The sequence below is a fragment of the Phyllobates terribilis genome, unplaced genomic scaffold, assembly GCF_046119375.1.
Source record: "Phyllobates terribilis strain yellow unplaced genomic scaffold, ASM4611937v1 Scaffold_2__4_contigs__length_985480577, whole genome shotgun sequence".
Classification (NCBI taxonomy): domain Eukaryota; kingdom Metazoa; phylum Chordata; class Amphibia; order Anura; family Dendrobatidae; genus Phyllobates; species Phyllobates terribilis.
The window spans coordinates 289,893,803-289,915,171 of NW_027362762.1; the positions used below are offsets into that span (position 1 = coordinate 289,893,803).

At 40.3% G+C, this 21,369-nt stretch overlaps 1 protein-coding gene across 1 annotated transcript in view; it reads right to left on the reverse strand.

The window, feature by feature from the left end:
• The window catches only part of UGGT2 (UDP-glucose glycoprotein glucosyltransferase 2), a 399,382-nt gene that overhangs the window by 139,809 nt on the left and 238,204 nt on the right, over positions 1–21,369 (reverse strand). Inside the window, exons 22-23 of the mRNA XM_073664152.1 lie at positions 16,194–16,325; positions 352–479 (exon numbers count right to left, since the gene is read on the reverse strand). Coding sequence (XP_073520253.1) covers positions 352–479; positions 16,194–16,325 — 260 coding nt within the window. The remainder of the gene's footprint in view (positions 1–351; positions 480–16,193; positions 16,326–21,369) is intronic.

A 21,369-nucleotide genomic window follows, 5' to 3' on the forward strand; every position in this document is an offset into this window, starting at 1 on the left:
TGACTATTTGGCCACTGTTCAAATATTTCTAGATCTAACTGTAATGCAAACAAACAGTGGGTGAAATAAGTATTAAACACGTCACCAATTTTAAAGGTAAATACATTTCTAAAGGTGCTAAGGACATGAAATTCTCACCAGATGTCAGTAACAACCCATCCAATCCAAACAGGTAAATAAATCAAACCATAGATGACATAAATTAAGTTACGTGTAATAATGAGAAGTTACACAGGAAAAAAGTATTGGACACACTTACGGAAATTCATTTAATACTTTGCAAAAAAGACTTTGTTGGTGATGACAACCGATCGTTATGGTTGTAACAATTAAACCAAAAATTATACTTACCGTTTTGATGGCGCTGCTATCTTTTTCACAAGGGATTTAATCTTTTCTGCTGAAGTTGTATACGTAATCTTTTCCAATAAATGAAAGTCTTCTTCATCAAAGTCCTTTGAATTAACATTTCGGAGTATCTGAAATCAAAATCCAAAGCAAAATCACTGACCAAGAACCATCAATGAAATACTTAAGGTATATCTCTTTTACATCCTTTTCCTACATTTAGATTTTGATAATAGAAACTTTTAGTGTAGAGAATCAAATCAAGAATTTATTTCATTCCTGAGAAGAGAAGAACCATCCCAATAAATGCAAAATATTCTCACACTATTTATGGCTGGATGTTCAATCTTTACAATGAGTTACCCGACGTCAATGTATATAAAAGATCAGGTAGCAGCTATAAAAGGAATGTATTGTAGTAAACTTATTGGATATGCTGATAATAACTGAATGTGTGAATACTGGGCTTAATCTATGCTTAAAGGGAGTCTGTCAGTAGGATCAGCCCTCCTGAGCCGTCTACATGGGCATGTAGGTCATAGCAAGCTGAATAAAATACGCTGCTCAAAAAAATAAAGGGAGCCCTTAAACAACAGAATATAACTCCAAGTAAATCAAACTTCTGTGAAATCAAACTGTCCACTTAGGAAGCAACACTGATTGACCATCAATTTCACATGCTGTTGTGCAAATGGAATAGACAATAGATGGAAATAATTGGCAATTATCAAGACACACTCAATAAAGGAGTGGTTCTGCAGGTGGGGACCACAGACCACATCTCAGTACCAATGCTTTCTGGCTGATGTTTTGGTCACCTTTGAATGTTGGTTGAGCTTTCACACTCGTGGTAGCATGAGACTGACTCTACAACCCACAGAAGTTGCTCAGGTAGAGCAGCTCATCCAGGATGGCACATCAATGCGAGCTGTGGCAAGAAAGTTTGCTGTGTCTGTCAGCATAGTGTCCAGAGGTTGGAGGCGCTACCAGGAGACAGGCCAGTACACCAGGAGACGTGGAGGGGGCCGTAGGAGGGTAACAACCCAGCAGCAGGACCGCTACCTCCGCTCTTGTGCAAGGAGGAACAGGAGGAGCACTGCCAGAGCCCTGCAAAATGACCTCCAGCAGGCCACAAATGTGCATGTGTCTGCACAAACAGTTACAAACTGACTCCATGAGGGTGGTATGAGGGCCCGATGTCCACAGATGGGGGTTGTGCTCACAGCCCAAAACCGTGCAGGACGCTTGGCATTTTCCACAGAACACCAGGATTGGCAAAGTCGCCACTGGCGCCCTGTGCTCTTCACAGACGAAAGCAGGTTCACACTGAGCACGTGACAGACGTGTCAGAGTCTGGAGACGCCGTGGAGAGTGATCTGCTGCCTGCAACATCCTTCAGCATGACCGGTTTGGTAGTGGGTCAGTAATGGTGTGGGATGGCATTTTTGGAGGGCCGCACAGCCCTCCATGTGCTCGCCAGAGGTAGCCTAGCTGCCATTAGGTACCGAGATGAGATCCTCAGACCCCTTGTGAGACCATATGCTGGTGCGGTTGGACCTGGGTTCCTCCTAATGCAGGACAATGCCAGATGGCTGGAGTGTGTCAGCAGTTCTTGCAAAATGAAGGCATTGAAGCTATGGACTGGCCAGCTCATTTCCCAGACCTGAATCCGATTGAGCACATCTGGGACATCATTTCTTGCTCCATCCACCAACGTCACGTTGCACTACAGACTGTCCAGGAGTTGGCGGATGCTTTAGTCCAGGTCCGGGAGGAGATCCCACAGGAGACCATCCGCAACCTCATCAGGAGCATGCCCAGGTGTTTGTAGGGAGGTCATACAGGCACATGGAGGCCACACACAATACTGAGCCTCATTTTGACTTGTTTTAAGAACATTACATCAAAGTTGGATCAGCCTGTAGTGTGTTTTTCCACTTTAATTTTGGGGGTGACTCCAAATCCAGGCCTCCATTGGTTAATACATTTGATTTCTATTGATGATTTTTGTGTGATTTTGTTGTCAGCACATTCAACTTTGTACAGAACAAAGTATTCCATGATCATATTTCATTCATTCAGATCTAGGATGTGTTATTTGAGTGTTCCCCTTATTATTTTGAGCAGTGTAATATCTTGATATTTGAGACCTGATGACTTATTACAGAGAAATCCACTTTTTTTTTTTTTAATGAGCTTTCCAGGCTATGGTCCGGACACTGATCTGAATGACAATCTGTCTCCAGAGTTTATTATAAATGAAAGAGGGAGCTACCAGTGTGAGACAACTAACTAACACAGAACAGTAGAACTGAAGTTTGTCTTCTTGCAAACAAATTTTTTGCAGCTCTCTGAGCTCTGCTGTATTGCAACAATATTACAACCCTGTCTGCCTGTGAGATGGAAGCTGGAGCTGAGAGGAACCTGCAGATGTGTCAGGTATAATCACACAGCTCTGAAGTGAGATCAGGAGAGCTGAGAGCAGCTATTACATGTCTCACACTGGTAACGCAGCCTTCATGTAAAAGAAGTTCCAGCAGCAGATTCCAATGCAGATCAATATCTTCCCCATAGCCTGGAAAGCTCATTTACTTATAAGAAACACATGGATTTCTCTGGAATAAGACATTGGATATGGTATCATTTTATTCATCTTCCTGACAGATTGATTCCCTTTAACCGGTTCAGGACCGCCCACTGTACATAAACGTCGGCGCTGCCTGGGCTCTGTGCAGCACAGACGTTTAAAAACGGTGGGTGGTCCCGCAGCGCTCAGGACCTCCAGGGTCCTGCTAGCGCTGCGGTACCGGTTCAGAGCGATAGCTCTGACATGTGGCATCATGGGGACCTGATTGGATCAGGTCCCCATGATGTTAACCTGTTCCTATCTTCTAGATGCCGCGATCCATAGCGATCGCGGCATTTAAAAGATAGGGACAGCCGGTGGTCGGCGATCGGGACCCCCCACATACCTGTCAGCGGCGGGGATCCCGGTGCTGTGACCTCTGACATCATCGAGACCTGATTGGCTCAGGTCTCGATGATGTCAGCGTCACACCAGCCAATCAGAGAGATCACCAGGGAAGTTTGTTTTAGCAACAAACTTTCCCGGGCGATCTGCCTGATAAATGCAGTTTCTCCTCCGATCTCAGTGAGAGAGCAGAGGAGAAACAGTGTGACAAGAGCTGTCAGCCTTGCCACTGTGAAAGTAAAAAAAAAATAAAATAAAAAAGAAAGTAAGAGTTAGGGTTAGTGAGTCTGTCAGATCAGTCAGTCCTGTCAGATCAGTCCAGTCAGATCTGTCAGTCAGTCAGTCCTGTCAGATCAGTCCAGTCAGATCTGTCAGTCCTGTCAGATCTGTCAGTCAGTCAGTCCTGTCAGATCTGTCAGTCAGTCAGTCCTGTCAGATCTGTCAGTCAGTCAGTCCTGTCAGATCTGTCAGTCAGTCAGTCCTGTCAGATCTGTCAGTCAGTCAGTCCTGTCAGATCTGTCAGTCAGTCCTGTCAGATCTGTCAGTCAGTCAGTCCTGTCAGATCTGTCAGTCAGTCAGTCCTGTCAGATCTGTCAGTCAGTCAGATCTGTCAGTCAGTCAGTTCTGTCAGATCAGTCAGTCAGTCCTGTCAGATCTGTCAGTCAGTCAGTCCTGTCAGATCTGTCAGTCAGTCAGTCCTGTCAGATCAGTCCAGTCAGTCCTGTCAGATCAGTCCAGTCAGTCCTGTCAGATCAGTCCAGTCAGTCCTGTCACATCAGTAAGTCAGTCCTGTCAGATCAGTCAGTCAGTCCTGTCAGATCAGTCAGTCAGTCCTGTCAGATCAGTCCGGTCAGTCCAGTCCGGTCCCGTCCTTTCAGTCCGGTAAGTTCAGTCCAGTCAAAAAATATAAAAATAAAATGGCCCGTCAGACTTATACCGCAGAGGAGGTGTATGCCCTGCTGTGTTCTGACACTGATGACAGCGCAATCTCAGATGGAGATATGGATTTTGAGGGCTTTAGTAGCGGCGACACTGAGAGCCCAGAAATGAGCAGTGATTCTGTTCCATCCTCAAGCCCAAGGACCAGTATAGCAATAGGGGCAAATAGCGTGACTGGAGAAACGTCTCCAAATCAGGGAACACTGCCCAGTACAAGCGCTGTCCCTGCTACCAGTGAATTGGCGCACGCCAGTGTACAAGGGGCTTTGCCACATGATCTAGCATTTCCCAGATGGGAGGCTTCAGATTCGGCTGCTCCATTCAGCCCTGATTTCAACGCCATTCCTGGTATAAATGTGGAGGTGGAAGATTTTGGACCAATTCATTTTTTTAATTTGTTTTTTTACAGACAGCTTGCTAGAGCATATTGTCGTGCAAACAAATTTATACGCGTCCCAATTCATAAGCCAGAATCCCCGATCTTACTATGCTAGGGCAAATTTATGGACACCAACTAATGTCCCGGAAATAAAAAAATTTTTAGGACTTACATTTGCCATGGGGCTTGTTAAAAAACCGAGCATTCGATCCTACTGGTCCAACCACCCTGTTCAAGCCACCCCTATGTTTTCAGTCATTCTGCCTAGGACCCGTTATGAAATGCTCATGCGGTTTTGGCATTTTAACGACAATAGTCAATGCCTGCCCAGAAATGCCCCAGAACATGACAGGTTATATAAAATTAGACCCATCATTGAAAATTTGTCAGAAAAATTCTTAAGCCTCTACACCCCCCAACACAAAATATTTCTATAGACGAGTCCCTTGTAAAATTCAAAGGAAGACTGCACCTCAAGCAATTTATCCCATCTAAAAGGGCAAGGTTTGGAATAAAGCTCTATAAAATGTGCGAAAGTTCAACCGGATACACATCCGCTTTTCGCATATATGAGGGGAAAGATAGCCAACTAAACCCACCAGGATGCCCTACTTATCTGGGGACATCTGGAAAAATTGTTTGGGAGCTGATAAGTCCATTTTTTCAAAAAGGCTACAATCTATATGTGGACAATTATTACACCAGCATACCCCTATTTAAAAGTCTGGTTGAACACAACATCGGGGCTTGTGGGACCATCCGTAAAAACCGTCAGGGGTTTCCACAACCATTGGTCAACCAAAAGTTTCAAAAGGGGCAGTCAGGGGCTGTACGCAACGGAGAGCTGCTTGCCCTGAAATATAGGGATAAGAGGGATATTTTTGTCCTCAGCTCGATCCACACAGATGCCACAAGGGCCACTGTAGAACTAGGATCCACCACTCCGAAGCAAAAACCTGTGTCAGTCATTGACTACAACAAACACATGGGGGGTGTGGACCTTGCAGACCAGGTTCTACAGCCATACCAGGTATCAAGAAAGTCCTATACCTGGTATAAAAAGTTGGTTATTTATTTGTTTCAGGTGGCCACATACAATTCTTTTGTGTTGTACAAAAAAGCAGGAAATTCAGATCCTTTTCTTGATTATCAAGAAAAGGTAATTGAAAATCTTGTCTTTCAAAGTGTTAGCCCCGCTCATCCATTAGAATCTGAGGATGTGAAAAGACTCACTGAGCGACATTTTATTGCACTTATTCCAGCAACGGAAACAAGAAGGAACCCCCAGAAAAGATGTCGTGTATGTACTAAGAGAGGAATGAGGCGTGATACCCGCTACTATTGCCCACAATGCCCATCATTGCCAGCCTTATGCGTCACTGACTGCTTTAAAATCTTCCACACAGAACCACGTTTTAAACTGTAAAAATGTATCCCAATTTGTCATTCAAACATTTGGTTCATTTAGTGAATGACACATTCGAGTAGAGCTCACTTAATTTCCAGGGGGGGTTCTCCAGAATCTAAACCTTCCATTGCGTGCTTGTTTCTGGAAATCATCCATTGAGTTAAAATGGTCACTAAACCCATAGATGAATTCCCAGAGGGGTTTCATTTCCAAAATGGGGTCACTTCAGGGGGGATTCTTTAGCTCTGGTACTCTGAAAAGTACCAGAACAGCATAATCCCCCCTGAAGTGACCCCATTATAGAAATGACACCTCTGTGGGAATTCATCTATGGGTTTAGTGACCATTTACCTATCTACTTATTTTCCCACCACTAGATTAATTTATACAGAGGAGTAGATTGTAAAATTCGGTCACTTGTTGTGGGTTTCCTCTGTTTAGGCACCTCAGGGGCTCTCCAAATGCAACATGGCGTCCGCTATCCATTCCAGTCAAATTTCCATTCCAAAAGTCAAATGGCGCTCCTTACCTTCCAAGCCATGCCATGCGCCCAAACAGTGGCTTTGCACCACATATGGGGTATCAGCGTGCTCAGGAGAAATTGCACAACACATTTTGGGGTCCATTTTTTCTGGCTGCCCTTGTGAAAATTAAAAATTTGAGGCTAAAGTAGCAGTTTTGTGTTAAAAATGTGTTTTTTTATTTTCACACTTCAACATTATAAAATTCTGTGAAGCCCCTGGGGGTTCAAGGTGCTCACCACACATCTAGATAAGTTCCTTGAGGGGTCTAGTTTCCAAAATGGGGTCACTTGTTGGGGGTTTCCTCTGTTTAGGCACCTCAGGGGCTCTCCAAATGCAACATGGCGTCCGCTATCCATTCCAGTCAAATTTCCATTCCAAAAGTCAAATGGCGCTCCTTACCTTCCAAGCCATGCCGTGCGCCCAAACAGTGGCTTTGCACCACATAGGGGGTATCAGCGTGCTCAGGAGAAATTGCACAACACATTTTGGGGTCCATTTTTTCTGGCTGCCCTTGTGAAAATTAAAAATTTGAGGCTAAAGTAGCAGTTTTGTGTTAAAAATGTGTTTTTTTATTTTCACACTTCAACATTATAAAATTCTGTGAAGCCCCTGGGGGTTCAAGGTGCTCACCACACATCTAGATAAGTTCCTTGAGGGGTCTAGTTTCCAAAATGGGGTCACTTGTTGGGGGTTTCCTCTGTTTAGGCACCTCAGGGGCTCTCCAAATGCAACATGGCGTCCGCTATCCATTCCAGTCAAATTTCCATTCCAAAAGTTAAATGGCGCTCCTTACCTTCCAAGCCATGCCGTGCACCCAAACAGTGGCTTTGCACCACATATGGGGTATCAGCGTGCTCAGGAGAAATTACACAACACATTTTGGGGTCCATTTTTTCTGGCTGCCCTTGTGAAAATTAAAAATTTGAGGTTAAAGTAGCAGTTTTGTGAAAAAAAGTTAAATGTTCATTGTTTTCTTCCACATTCCAAAAATTCCTGTGAAGCACCTGAAGGGTTAATAAACTTCTTGAATGTGGTTTTGAGCACCTTGAGGGGTGCAGTTTTTAGAATGGTATCACTTTTGGGTATTTTCTGTCATAAAGGCTCCTCAAAGTCACTTCAAATAAGATGTGGTCCCTAAAAAAATGTTTTTGTAAATTTTGTTGTAAAAATGAGAAATCGCTGGTCAACTTTTAACCCTTATGGCTTCCTAACAAAAAAAAATTTTGGTTCCAAAATTGTGCTGATGTGAAGTAGACATGTGGGCAATGTTATTTATTAACTATTTTGTGTGATATATCTCTCTGATTAAAGGGCATGAAAATTCAAAGTTTGAAAATTGCAAAATTTTCAAAATTTTCGCCAAATTTCCGATTTTTTCACAATCAAACGCAAGTGATATCAAAGAAATTTTACCACTATCATGAAGTACAATATGTCACAAAAAAACAATCTCAGAATCAGGGGGATCCGTTGAAGCGTTCCAGAGTAATTACCTCATAAAGTGACAGTGGTCAGAATTGAAAAAATTGGCCCGGTCACGAAGGCAAAAACAGGCTCTGGCGCGAAGTGGTTAATTAACTAAAAGAATCTTATGCTAAATTACACTCCACAGAACATCCACAACTCCCCCTCCCCTCAAATTTTTTGTTGTACAAGTGTGTTCCTGATTTCTCACTGTCCTTTGTCAATCTCTCTGCCTGTTGTTATGATACTTATTACCTGCAAACTGAATAAGATGCGTTACACATGGATTTCACTTAAATGGGCCAGTATTGCAATCCCTGACACTGGCAAAATATGGATATCAACTGAGGCCAGCACTGCTACACCCCAGTCTTTCATCTTTTAAATACAGTAGGATCTCAGAGGTTGGGGACATTTATATGTATGGTCAAGTACCTGCAATAGTAGTAAGGTTATGATGTAAAAACAACAAAAAAAACTCTACATTTATGGAAGAAAATAAAGCTCTAATTAAAACTTAGGCTGTGTACACATTGCTTTTACTCATGTTATTGGATTTCTGATGCTTTCTAACTTTAAAAAGAAGAAAAAAAAAAGATCCAATGACATACCCATTAAAGTCAAAACAATCTATCAGAATTTGTTAGGATCGGAACAATATGTTTGAATATACATATGCAATCAGAAATAACACACTTTCAACATATGACTAGAAATGGTCCATATGGAACTCGAAATATCCTCATAAATAGGAGTCCTTAGAAGCAAAACATCTGATCAAAATTTGTATAACAAGAATCTATACCGTACATTTTATGATTGAACAGACTAATGTTCTTTCCTCTGCAAATATTGCTTTGTAAAGTGCAATTGGTTCAGTTGACCTTTTATGCATATGTTTTTATTTGTGTTCCTATGGCCCTCCTTTCTACAATCTGTTTATCCCTTCCCTTTTCATCCCATTTTTCTTGTTACATATACGATTTCTATGTATATTTCCTTATGTGTGTATTGTAACCCTTCCCTTAAAATAATACAATTAATAAAAATAATTTGAAGAATTTGTTAGGATCTAGTTGACAATGGAACCATCTAAGCGATCATGATTTGTTAAAAATCAAAATTATTCAACACAGTTTTACTTTGAACATAGAGATTTTGTAATCAAAACGCACCTATATTGTAGCAGAGTATATGACATTCGTCAAAAGTATTGTGTTTAACCCATTTGCGTGCACTTACAAAACATTACATCACAGTCAGGGTGAGCGCATGGAGCAGGCTCAGCCAGTATCCGACTGTAACAGCATCGACCGGGAGCTAGCTCCAATCACCAATGTTTAACCACTTAAATGACTGGGTTTCTGTGCACTGGCTCCCGTTGGCACACCGCATTGCGAATGATTGACAGCTTGATCTGCAGTGTGTGTGCAGAGCACAATGTTAGTCAAGGTGCTGGGGAATAATTACAGCTGCACTCACTGCATAGTGAGCAATGACAGTAACAGCTCCCGGCTGCACCCCGATGACTGGAAGTGATCAGCTGCAGGGAGAATATAACTTCACTTTCTCCCTAGAGCCGCTGTTACACATGATTTAAATGATACTTACTTGCTGATGATCATTATATCTGAAAGTAATAAGTGTTTTTGGAGGAGACAGGTTCCGTTTAATGGCAGTACCCTGCACAACACTTCAGCTTTACAGATCGAAAACCTCCTAAGCCCTGCAGCATTTTCTGACAGCTTATAGTGCTTTATATAGGATTATCCCACCGAACATTTACATGGTCAATAATGTTTCTCCTTTCATGATTCATATTTTGAGTACATGACAAAGAATTATTTCCACAACCATACCAATTTTATGCAGTGGCCTGCAGTATTCAACAGATAAAATATAAAATGTGAAATTGGTAAAATATGGCCCTATGCTAGCTCAACTTCACGTCTGCTCCATTATAGATTGCATAAGCCAGTGGCCAGAAATCATTTCCTCGATAGCACAATAAATAAAACTAAACTGTTTTAGCTCACTGCAGGAATAATTGCCAATGGAATTAAAACAAGATCGAAAAAAAAAGGGAAAAAAATGCAAATTTCAATATCTCTGTGATAATGTGAAAATAAAATGCATTAAATTTACTCGAAGTGTTAAACTATCCATTAAAGACTTATATAATTATCTTCAAAGCACAGTGTAATAATTGTCTGTAAGCTTTTATTTATGGGTAAATGGCATGCACAGCAGCACAAGAGAGCCCATAAACCACAGCACTTAACTCTCTTTAACTGCATACACTTATGATTAGGCCATATTTCTTCCAATATTATAAAGAATCAACACTTTCACTCCATCCAAGGATTAAATGCAGCTAGGGGGAAGCACGCCACATTAAAAATATGCATTCACGTTGACGTGTGCACACACATCAGTGGGATATTTCCTTTGCAGCATTTAGACATTATAGCAGTAAATGTGACAGAACTAATAACTATTCTAGGTGGGGAATATAATAAAAGATACAGAGTGATGTAGTTAAAAAACACCTGACTGCTCACTGTCAGTTATTCTTTATTTTTCAATGTCAAATTCTGTGCCTAATGGAAACAAATGTTTAACAGCAATATGTTAATATGGCTTAGGCATCTGATGGGACATTAACCTACGTTCCTCCATTGTATAAGTCTCTTCCACAAACAAGATGGTGAATTTACAATTGTTCCTTTCTTCTGTATGCATATCTAAAGCTACATTCGCACATGAGTATTTAGTCAACATTTTACCTCAGTATGTGTAAGCCAAAACCAGGAGTGTAACAATCAGAGGAAAAGTATAATAGAAACACAGAAAACTGGGTGAGCTCACGATTGTGGGCATCCACCATCGCACAGGTATCGGAGATCCAGCAAGCCCCTCGGCCTGGGCAAATTTATCCAATATAACAAAAAAACAACAACTGGCGTCTCCGGTAAAATCTTGGCTGCTCTATTAGATTTTCATTAAAATCAAGTCACAAAGAGGACAGTGTTCTGGCGTTAACGCTTAAGCAGTCTTAAATGTAACAGATTAAAGCTGCCAAGATTTTAACGAAGACGCCACATTTTTTTTGTTAGATTGGATAATAGAAACATGTACACCACCTTCTGCATTTTTTACCCACTCCTGGTTTTGACCTACAAATACAGAGCTAAAAATACTCACCAAAAATGAGCACGTGGTCTAAGACTAAGTCTGTAATCCCTAAATAGGCAACCAGTAGATCAAGGTCTACAAGAAGATTCTTTAAGATGTCCTGAGAAGATGAACTCAACAATAAGAAAGCTTCATCTTATTTCAGAATAAACTACTACCTTGCCAAGGTTCGCGACACATGATCTAGAAATTTGTCTTATTTTTTTATTTTTAAGTCCCCCTGCACATTAATCCAACATTGTGTTTTAGTTTACACCTGGAATTCAACTAAAACACCAGATGGAAACGGATAAAGGAACTGATCTCATTGTTTGCAATGGATAATTCCCACCTGTCCCATGAATCAGTTTGTTGCACCAGACAGGTGCCAGTTATATTTCAGGGGCTGGATCACAATGTATAGTGCAACTTTATGACCTAATTCCGGTCTGGTGCTTGAGAGGAAATGGTGAAAAGCCTGAAACAACTAAGGTCTAATGGGTAACATCTCTCCATGTGGAGAGTGACATGCCTTCAGAAAGGAAGAGGACGGACTCCAGTGCTACCTATTGTAAGCAGCAATCCTAAAAGTCAATACAGACTCTTTAATGAGCCTTGCCATATGACGTAGGATAAAAGACAAACCAGAATTTCAATTTGCAGACAAGCGTTTCAGTGTGCTCCCCCTTATAAATGCAAAAGCATGAGATCTGATTTGGCTGTATGAGAAGCCTCTGACTGGTGTCTAAGGGGATAAGTCTTGTTAAACTGGCATGTCAGATGTCACAAGGAGAGACATTACTTCTTAGATCCAAGTCAGAGGCATCTCATACAGCCAAATCAGATCTCATGCTTTGCACTTAGGTGGGGCAACACCCCGAAACACGTGTCTACAAATAGAGACTCTGGTTTGGTATGTATCCCAAGTCATATGGAAAGGCTCAGAGGGTCGATACTGACTTTAAGGATTGCTATGGTCTTCCAATTGGAGGCACTAGAGTTCAAATCCTCTTCCTCTCTGCAGAGGCAATTTGCATATGAAACAAGTGATGCATTTTAGCATTTAACATCAGCAGTGATCCCTTGAGTTTCACCAGGATCACAAAACAAAGCCTGATATATGTGAACCTGACCTAAGAGAGTTTCTGCCAATAAAGAAAAAGGCTCACTTCAGACTTGATGAGGATTTTGGCAAGGATTTGTATTAAAAGAATTAGGAAATCTGCTCACAATACCCTAATTTTTGTTCAAGCGTATAAAAAAAATATATCTGTGAGAAGAAACTGCATGTTCATTCTTTCTTCAGAAATTGCTCACACATAAGCAGAGTGAAGCTAATCTTTGTATTGATTTGTCAGACCGTCATCTGCATATCTACTGAACATCTGTGGCGAGAGCCGCAGTGCCAGCCTCAGATTTCAGCCACAAATCTTCTTGAATATTGCCAGTGGCTGATCAGTGATTTTAGCACATACAAAAAGGTGTACTAGCACATACAAAAAGGTGTACTCACACATGTTGGCCTTGATCTGCACAGCAAAACTATAAAGGGCGTGAAAGTTTGCATGAGATTTTGCTACACAAATATGTGTGATCATTAGTGATGAGTGAGCGTGCTCATTTAACCCTTTAAAAGAGCACGCTTGAGTGATCGCCGAGTATTTTGGCGTGCTCAGCATTTCTTTTACGGTCGCCGCGGCTGCAAGTGTCACGGCTATTAGGCAATACCTGCATCTGTGACAGATGTGACACATGCAGGTGCGGCAACACTTTCATCGACCTGAAGGGTGCTCGCCGAAGGGGTTAACAATTTATACTCACTCAACACTAGTGATCATAAAATATTACATAATTTACACCAAGAAATCCCTAAAAAACTCGGCAAACTAGGCAAAAAAACCTGCAAAAATAGTTATATGATTTTTAATGGTTTGAATAGTAAATAAAATAAATTCTAATTGATATAAGAGCACAAAAATCTTAAAACTTAAAAAGGTGTTTGGGATAGGTCATCAATAAAAGGTCAGGGGATCCGACACCCAGAACCTTTATTATTCAGCTATTATTAGCCCAATAAAATCATCAATAAAATCCTTTTCCAATATCCACTGTGAGGCAGTGAGGGGAATTATATGCGAGGGATGATGTGCATCCCCCAGAATGTGCATAGAAGCATATTGAACCCGCTGGAGTGCATTGCAATCACAGACATAGCTGTGGTTGCAGTGCAGAATAAAAGTACGTTTGAACTTGGGCAAGCTATTTGACCAAGGGAGATTTAGTAAAACCAGGCATGGGCTTTTCTTCTTGGAGTGGACTACAGGATGGAAGTGGGGCGGTCCACTCCCTCCAGCCCGGGTCTTGCATGTGGTTCATGTCCAGTGTTTTCATTTAAAAACCTGCAGCAAAGGTTGGGTGGGTCAGTTTTGTGTTTGCAAGCTGCAGAGCTGGAGGCCCTGCAATACTTGCCTGTGTGACCTGAACACAGAGCCCAAGAAGGCAAAGCTTCTGACGCACCTCAGAGCGACACAGCCGCGCAGCCGCGTAGTCGCCCATGGCAACGGGTTTGGAAACGGAGTATTCTTTGTGGACCCGGCTTCGAATCATTTTACTGTACTTCTAATTTTAAATGACACCACTTTTTTCTATACAACTGGCTGTACACGGCCACGCATTGCTGTGGCTCAGTCTGGTTAAATGGAAAAGAAAGAAAAGAGAAAGCGCACGTTTCTAAAATATTTAATTTCACAATGCTTGTGGGTATACAATATTTTTTGTTGTTCCATTGTCTGTGTAGATATAGAGATTGTCTGGTTTGCCGACTCTAGAACACACTAATATAATTGTCCATGTGAGAAGCAATCCATGTCTAGATTTAAACCGCACAATTCTAAAGATTGGCCCTGAGTTTTGATGATGGTGATTGCAAACATCAATCGAATTGGGAATTGCAATCTCTTAAATTGAAATGGCATATCCATTGGAAACATAGGAATGCGAGGAATGAGGACATCTTTACCTTTGAAAGGTCCTGTCAAGATTATTGCTTCAACGACGTTGCTCATTAATTGTTTTACTGCAAGCTGCTTGCCATTGCAAAGCTTTGGCTGGTTGATATTTTGAAACATGATAATTGGCACGCCGATTTTCATTTGCAGTATGTGCGGTGGCATCCCTTGCAGATCGAGTGAATGCAAAAATTCTTTTGGATAATTAACCACTTCATCTGCTTCCACAACAGTGTCGACAGACTTGTATGTGATTGCCTTGCTTTGAATGTTAGACTGAATAATATTGTTAAGTTCATAGACGTATTTGTTCTTGGCCGCAAGAATAGCTCGTTCACTCAGCCAATCGTGATTCTTATAATTGGTTTGAATATTGGGAAATATTTTTTCAACCAATTGTTCTTTTGATGTCACTAAATGCAGACATTATGAGGCAATGAAATTCGTCCTGAGGTCAAATCAACCGGCACCTTTCCGTTCCCAATTTCCAGAAATTGATGTGAGAATTTTTCAGCTGATTGATCGTTTTGCAGCTGGACACACATATTTGTAGTTATTTTTAATGTCTTTATGTGTCGCCACAAAGTAGAGTATTTCAGGCAAGCATTTATTTTGTCCGCTGGTGTCGATCGAGGAATTACAAGTAATGTTCATCTGAAATCTCCTGCAAGCGATATTAATGCGTTCCAAAATGGCCTGATGTTTCCATGTAAATCTTCCAATGATCGATCAAGAGCCTCGAGCGATTTTTTGTGCGCCATTGTGCATACATCCCAAAGAATAAGTTTGCATTTCTGTAATACTTTTCCCATGCCGGATGCTTTGGAAATGTTGAACGTGGGAGTTTCAATGAATTACATGTTCAATGGCAATTTCAAAGCGGAATGAGCAGTTCTTCCACCTGGTAGCAATTTTGCAGCTATTCTGGACGACGCAAGAGCAGTGTTTTGTGTCAAAATTTCAAAGCTATCGGTGAAGAACTTTCGGAGATTTAAGATTTTGAACAAAAGAACATTTACATTTTTATTTATATATAGATATACGGAAAAATGTAAAAAAAATTATCCTCTTAATATATTGCAATCACATTAAATAGCATTGTGTACTTACAATTGCTCATTTTGTCCTTCTACCCAGCTAATTCCTCTGTTTTCCATTAGGTCTATCACCTCAAGTGATTAAAAACTGACTAGCTGAATCCTTCTAAGCTCTTTGTAGAAACACAAAGTCAATTTTCCCTGTATGAGTCACAAGTCACTGCAACAGTCCCTGGTAGGGGGAGGAGGAACAACTGGGTCAGGAGGTGAAAAAGGGAATGATAAATGCATGGACAAGAGACCTCCTGATTCTACATGAGGGATGAAAACTCAAACACTCAAAGGGCCAAAATGAAAAACTTGGACAAAGTCACGGGCCAACCGGTATACAGTATAATGTGCCCCACATAGTCCTCCATATAGAATAATGGGCCCCACATATCTTTCCATAGAGTATAATGGGCCCAACATATCTTTCCATATAGTATAATGGGCCTCACAAAGTCCTCCATGCAAAATAATGGCCCCACATAGGGGTGGTGGTTCTGTTGTCATGGGTCAAATATAATCACCCTGCGGGCCACAATTGCTCATTTTGCCTTTCTACCCAGTTAATTATTCTCTTTTCTCTACTCTATGTATAACACATGTGCCAAATCTGGCCCGCAGGGTGATTAGATTTGGCCCACGGGCCCGAGTTTGACACGTGTGTTCTACATAGAGTAGAAAAAAAGAGAATACTTAACTGGGTAGAAAGGCAAAATGAGCATTTGTAAGTACACAGTGCTATATAATATGATGACTGCAATATATCAAGAGGATAAAAACTTTGATGGGAAGAGTGCTTCTTTAACAGCAGTATGGTACAGTTTAACACAAATGATTTACAGTCCATCATAACATTATCTTTATAAAGTTTGTCACCAGCTAATTATTCTTACCCTTCCATTACTGATCACAGCCATCTGCCCAGGCAATAGTTTGAGAACTTCACGGCAGTATAACTCCTGAGAACGAAGTAGGTCTACACCCATAGTATTATACTTCTTTTCAAAAGTATCATCATCCATTTCCTTAAGAAACAAGAAGAGACATTGCTGTGTAATTTATACTTCCCTTACAAAATCATATATAATTAAGCAAAAATAACACAGGCACAATACAATTGTGATTATTGGGTATTAGAAAAACATTAATACATGATGCAAGCTTTCAGAGGTGAGCTACCAGCTTGTATTCCCACACAAAATTCTTCTCAGTGTTATCTTTTTTTATAGGACAAAAACACAACTGTGGGTTTTACACATCCATGAAACACGGACTGTTCTTGCATTGGAAGACCTGACCCCACTGCTGAGTCTCCTAACTTGTGCTAATGGCTTCATAGGCATATATGAAGCAGTTCGCTCAGGTAGGGAGACCCAGCGATCGTGCCGAGTCTTCAGATGCAAGAACGATGCTCGTTTCACGGATGTGTGAAACCTTTTTTCCCCAACATCCTGTTGTGACTTTTTCTGTGATAGATAGAGATATCTATCTATCCATTTTTTTTACCAACTAGGATAGGGAAACACACACAATAGATAAACCTGTGCGAGCATTAAAAATAATCTATATTTTACTTTTTTTTCTTCTGCTACCACCTTAAAAAATATTTTTGGATACGTTATAATACAAAATACAACTCCCATTCTATTGTTTGCTTTGACGGATTCCTTTTAACCCCATTTCTCTGATCTCTGCTGATGTTATGGGGCTCCCTCTATGAATTATTATCGGTATTGTATTCCTGACACAATCACAGTGGTACTGCCTTCGCAAGAGCATGACCAATATGCGTTTAATGATGTGATTACTGCCTGACAGTCATGAAGTAGTAGAGTCAAGTCATAAAATATTGTGAACTGATCAAAAAAACCAAAATATTGATGGAGATTTTTCATTTTTTCTCTATGTTACTATTTAATGGGATTTGTGACATTTAAATGACTCGCATAACATTTTACATATTTACAAAACTTTTTAAAAATGTTAATTAAAATAATAAAAATAAATAAAATAAAATCCAGATTTGTTAGAAAAGACTTGAGATGTAAAAACACTAAAGGGAATCTGTCAGTAGAATCAACCTCCCCAAACTTACATACACACCATGCAGGTCTTTGAAATGTAAACCCAGCAACACCTTTATATCTTCTATCTGTTGCTGCATTCCTGAGATATCAGAATTTCCACTCATATGCAAATGAGTTAAGTGCTCTGCGCCTGACAGAGCACTTAACAAGCTTCTACCTTTCATGGTTGTTTCCCATCGCAGCACCAGCCTCTTTAGCTTGATTGATGGCTCACTGTCTATGTGACATCAGGCATCAAGCAAGGAAATCAGACCATGAGCAATCAATTAAGCCAAAGAGCCTGGTGATGGGCGGGGAAACACTTTCTTGGAAACCTAGCAACAATTAAAAGATATGAAGGTGTTGATGGATTTACATTTCAAAGCCCATATCTTTTAAACCAAAGATAAAATTATAGATTTAGCTAATAATCAAATCTAGTTACTTCCGTCCTTACAGTGCTGTATGATGCCATTCTATTAGGAGTAGGTTAGTAAATATGATGTACACAGCTGCACTGTCTTTCATTTATGATCCAGAATAAATTACATCGTGATCTGTAAACTTCAGTTTGTGTATCTAGTAATTTTGTTTTGTATCCATTCTTTCTCGGATCTAAGAGGTAACATTTCTCTTTATGGAGAGTGACACATCAGCTCTGGCACGTCAAGGTAAGGAGGCTTATTCGCCATGCAATGCTCCTCTGGGAAATTTAATATGCAAATCGCCTCTTCAGATAAAAAGAGGACTTGTACTCTATAGCGCCACCTATTGGAAGCAGCAATCCTACAAGTCACAATCAACACTTTGACGAGTCATGTAAAATGACTTCGGATAAAAGCCTTCTTTCTCAGAAGGACTAAAGCTAAAATGCCAGTAAGTTCGTAGATACAAATGTTGAGCAAAAATATTTAATGTCTGTTAATCTGTTAATGCAAAGTTATGACAAGTTGACTTTCTTAAGTGGGACTAACTGATTGTTACTTCAGATGCACTTATTTTTATAGCCTTATATTTATTTCTACAAGTTAAAAATGGTGACTCTGATACTCTTCATTTATGTGAACGATGCGTTAACATCGGTGTACCGACTGAAAGGAGATGTATCATTGAATTAAATTCCAAAATAATATGTTCCAGTTTTAATCTATATGTAAATTCTAGAAATTACTTTATATCCAAGTTTTGATTGGCAAGAAGAAGTCCTTCAGAACCTTGATTAGCATTTGTATTGAGGAAGGGTCAGAGACCAGAAGCAATGCAGAATACACAATTTTTGTCTACTCATTCATAAAGTAATCTAGCTACTCATTTGTGAAATCAATTCCATACTTAGACTGTACAGCTTGAATTTTGCATAACTGAAAAGCAATAAACTTATATTTGCTATGGGCATTTCTTAATACTTACAATATTACATTCAGCAAAAACGAAAATAGTATTAAGTATTAAAGTACAAAGCCTACTCTTACCTACTTTTCCGTTAAAAGCAAAATAAACCATCATACTATGCAAGATATTCCCATGGATAATGCTGCTCATATGTTGAGTAACAAAGACATTTGTCATCTCAGTTTTGATTTGTTCGAGTCATACATGTAACAGAGACAATCACAACTGGATTATCTTCTCCCAATTTAGAAATAGAATTTCCCAAAACTTTAACTAAAAGTCAATGAATTAAAGAGAAAAACTATGCTGTAAATTAAAGGGGATGTACTGTCCAAATCGAAGTCTGTGTGACTGAAGACTTATGAATCCCCCCAGAGTACACACTGTACGCTGCGAGGATTCGCCGGTTTCTGAACTGGGACTGGAGGGTATGTTTGCGTTATACAGAGAATGTATGGAGCGAGGCTGCGCCCACTGGCCGGGATCTGGCTGGGAGTATGTATAACACATATGTAACCTCCGGTCCTGGCTCAGAAAAAGGCGAATCCTCGCAGCGAACAATTTGGACAGGACAACCCCTTTAAGGAGATGAGATTGGAAGTATGAGTAAAATGTGTATTGCCTATTAATAGTCTACTACTCTCAAAAACTATTGGTAAGAGAGTCCAACAAAATCAACTTGATTTTTCCTGTGTGTCAATTTTTGTATTCTTTCATGTCTGTATGTATCCTCCTTAACAGAGCTTAATAGGCAATCCTGCTTAAAAACAAAAAAAACACCACAGATGCACCACACGGCATCTCCTCTGGGCTTAAGACATGTTTCTCTTCTCTCTTGAACTTTCCCCATGTTGCCCCGTTTTATAAAAACTTAGTCCGCAGTACTTTGAAAAGAGAGCATCGTACAGGTGCATTAGAAAAGATAACATTTGAGAGAAATACAGAGTTGAAAACAGTTTTCCAGGTGATTAAAGGGAATCTGTCAGTACGTTTTTGCTACCTCATCTGAGAGCAGCATAATGGATTCAGCTTCTCTTTACCTACGACGATGTGTCACTTCGTTTACTGGGTGCAGCCGCTCTGACACAATCAATGCTTTTAGATTTAGAATGCAGCAGAGCTGAGAAAGCTAACCCCACCCACATCAGGCTCTCCATGTACAAAGTCCATAGACCCTGAGCTGCTTATCACAGGTGGGGGCGTGTCGGACTAGTCTGGCAATTTTAATCTCTTAGCAATAAATCCTTCACAGTTAGTAAACAACAGCACACACTTTGACAAGTGACACATCCCTGAATTCTGTGTTTTAGCCTCCATCCCCTGCTGTCTTCAGATTACATAGCAAAAACCTGCTGATAGCTTCCCTTTAATAAAGTTATTTTTTTCAATCAATCAAAAAGAATACTGCCTGGCTGAAAAACGTAAAACCATGCATGAACTGTTTTCTTGAAGATAGAGAGACTGTGGCAGCCAGGGGGGCAATTTAGAGCATAAGCTGTGCATGTTCGGCCAAACCTATGGACACTAAACTGCATATGCTTACTCAGCAGAGCAATACAGCAGTGATTAAGGAAGAACTTAGAGAAAGAGGTGCACATTCTCAACTGAAGGACAAAGGTAAATAAAGGCGAATTACGGAGAAATAGTACAATTTGGAAAACTAGATGTATTTGCAAAGACTTGTTGTTGTAAACCATGCCTAAAGACAATCCATGGTTAGACAAATTGTCTACAAGTTTAGAAAATAGGCTGCTGCTGCTGCTCTGTGCAGGAATGGGGGTCCTGTTAAGATCATTCCAAGAGCACAATGTGCAGTCCTCAAAGAAGTGAGAATCCAAGAATAATGGCAAAAGGCCTACTGAAGACCTTGGTCATGTGCCCACTGTTAAAGAAATACTAAATAAGAATGGTGTTCCTAGAAGGACACCACAAAGTAATCCGCTGCTGTCTAAAACAACATTGTGGCCCATCTCAAACTTGTCCTAGATGATCTGGATGTTTCTCTAGGCTTCTGTGAAAATGTTCGATGAGCAAATGTGACAAAAGTAAAATTGTTTAGCACAAATCTACAACATTATATCTGGAGGAAAAGAATACTGTCTACTAACGTCAAAATTCCATCCCAACTGTACAGCATGATGGAGTGAGCATCTTAATTTAGGGCTGCTTTATGTAGTGAAGTCATTGAGGGAACAAAGAACTGAAAGGTGGATGAACATATTTTACACTCCATGATCTCAAGCTGTAGAGACATTGGGTGATGCAACAAGACAAAGCCCAAAGCACGCAATAAATCAACTAAACAATAACTGAAAAAGGAAAATATTTTGTTTTGCAATGACCGTAACCCTATTGAGATGTGGCATGACCTGAAGAGAGCTGTGCACACATGGCACCCTGGAAATATTGATACAATTAAACACCTTTTCACTTTGAGCTGTGAAAGTCTTAGTTGCAAGTACAGAACATGTTTGAGGAACTGACAATTTCTAAATGAAGTATTCAGTAGTTTAATTACAGGGGTTACTTACTTTTCCTCTGCAGTGTGGATATGTACTCAAGGTGCTCAATAAAGACACAAACAGTACAACTGAATGATTTTAGTTTATTT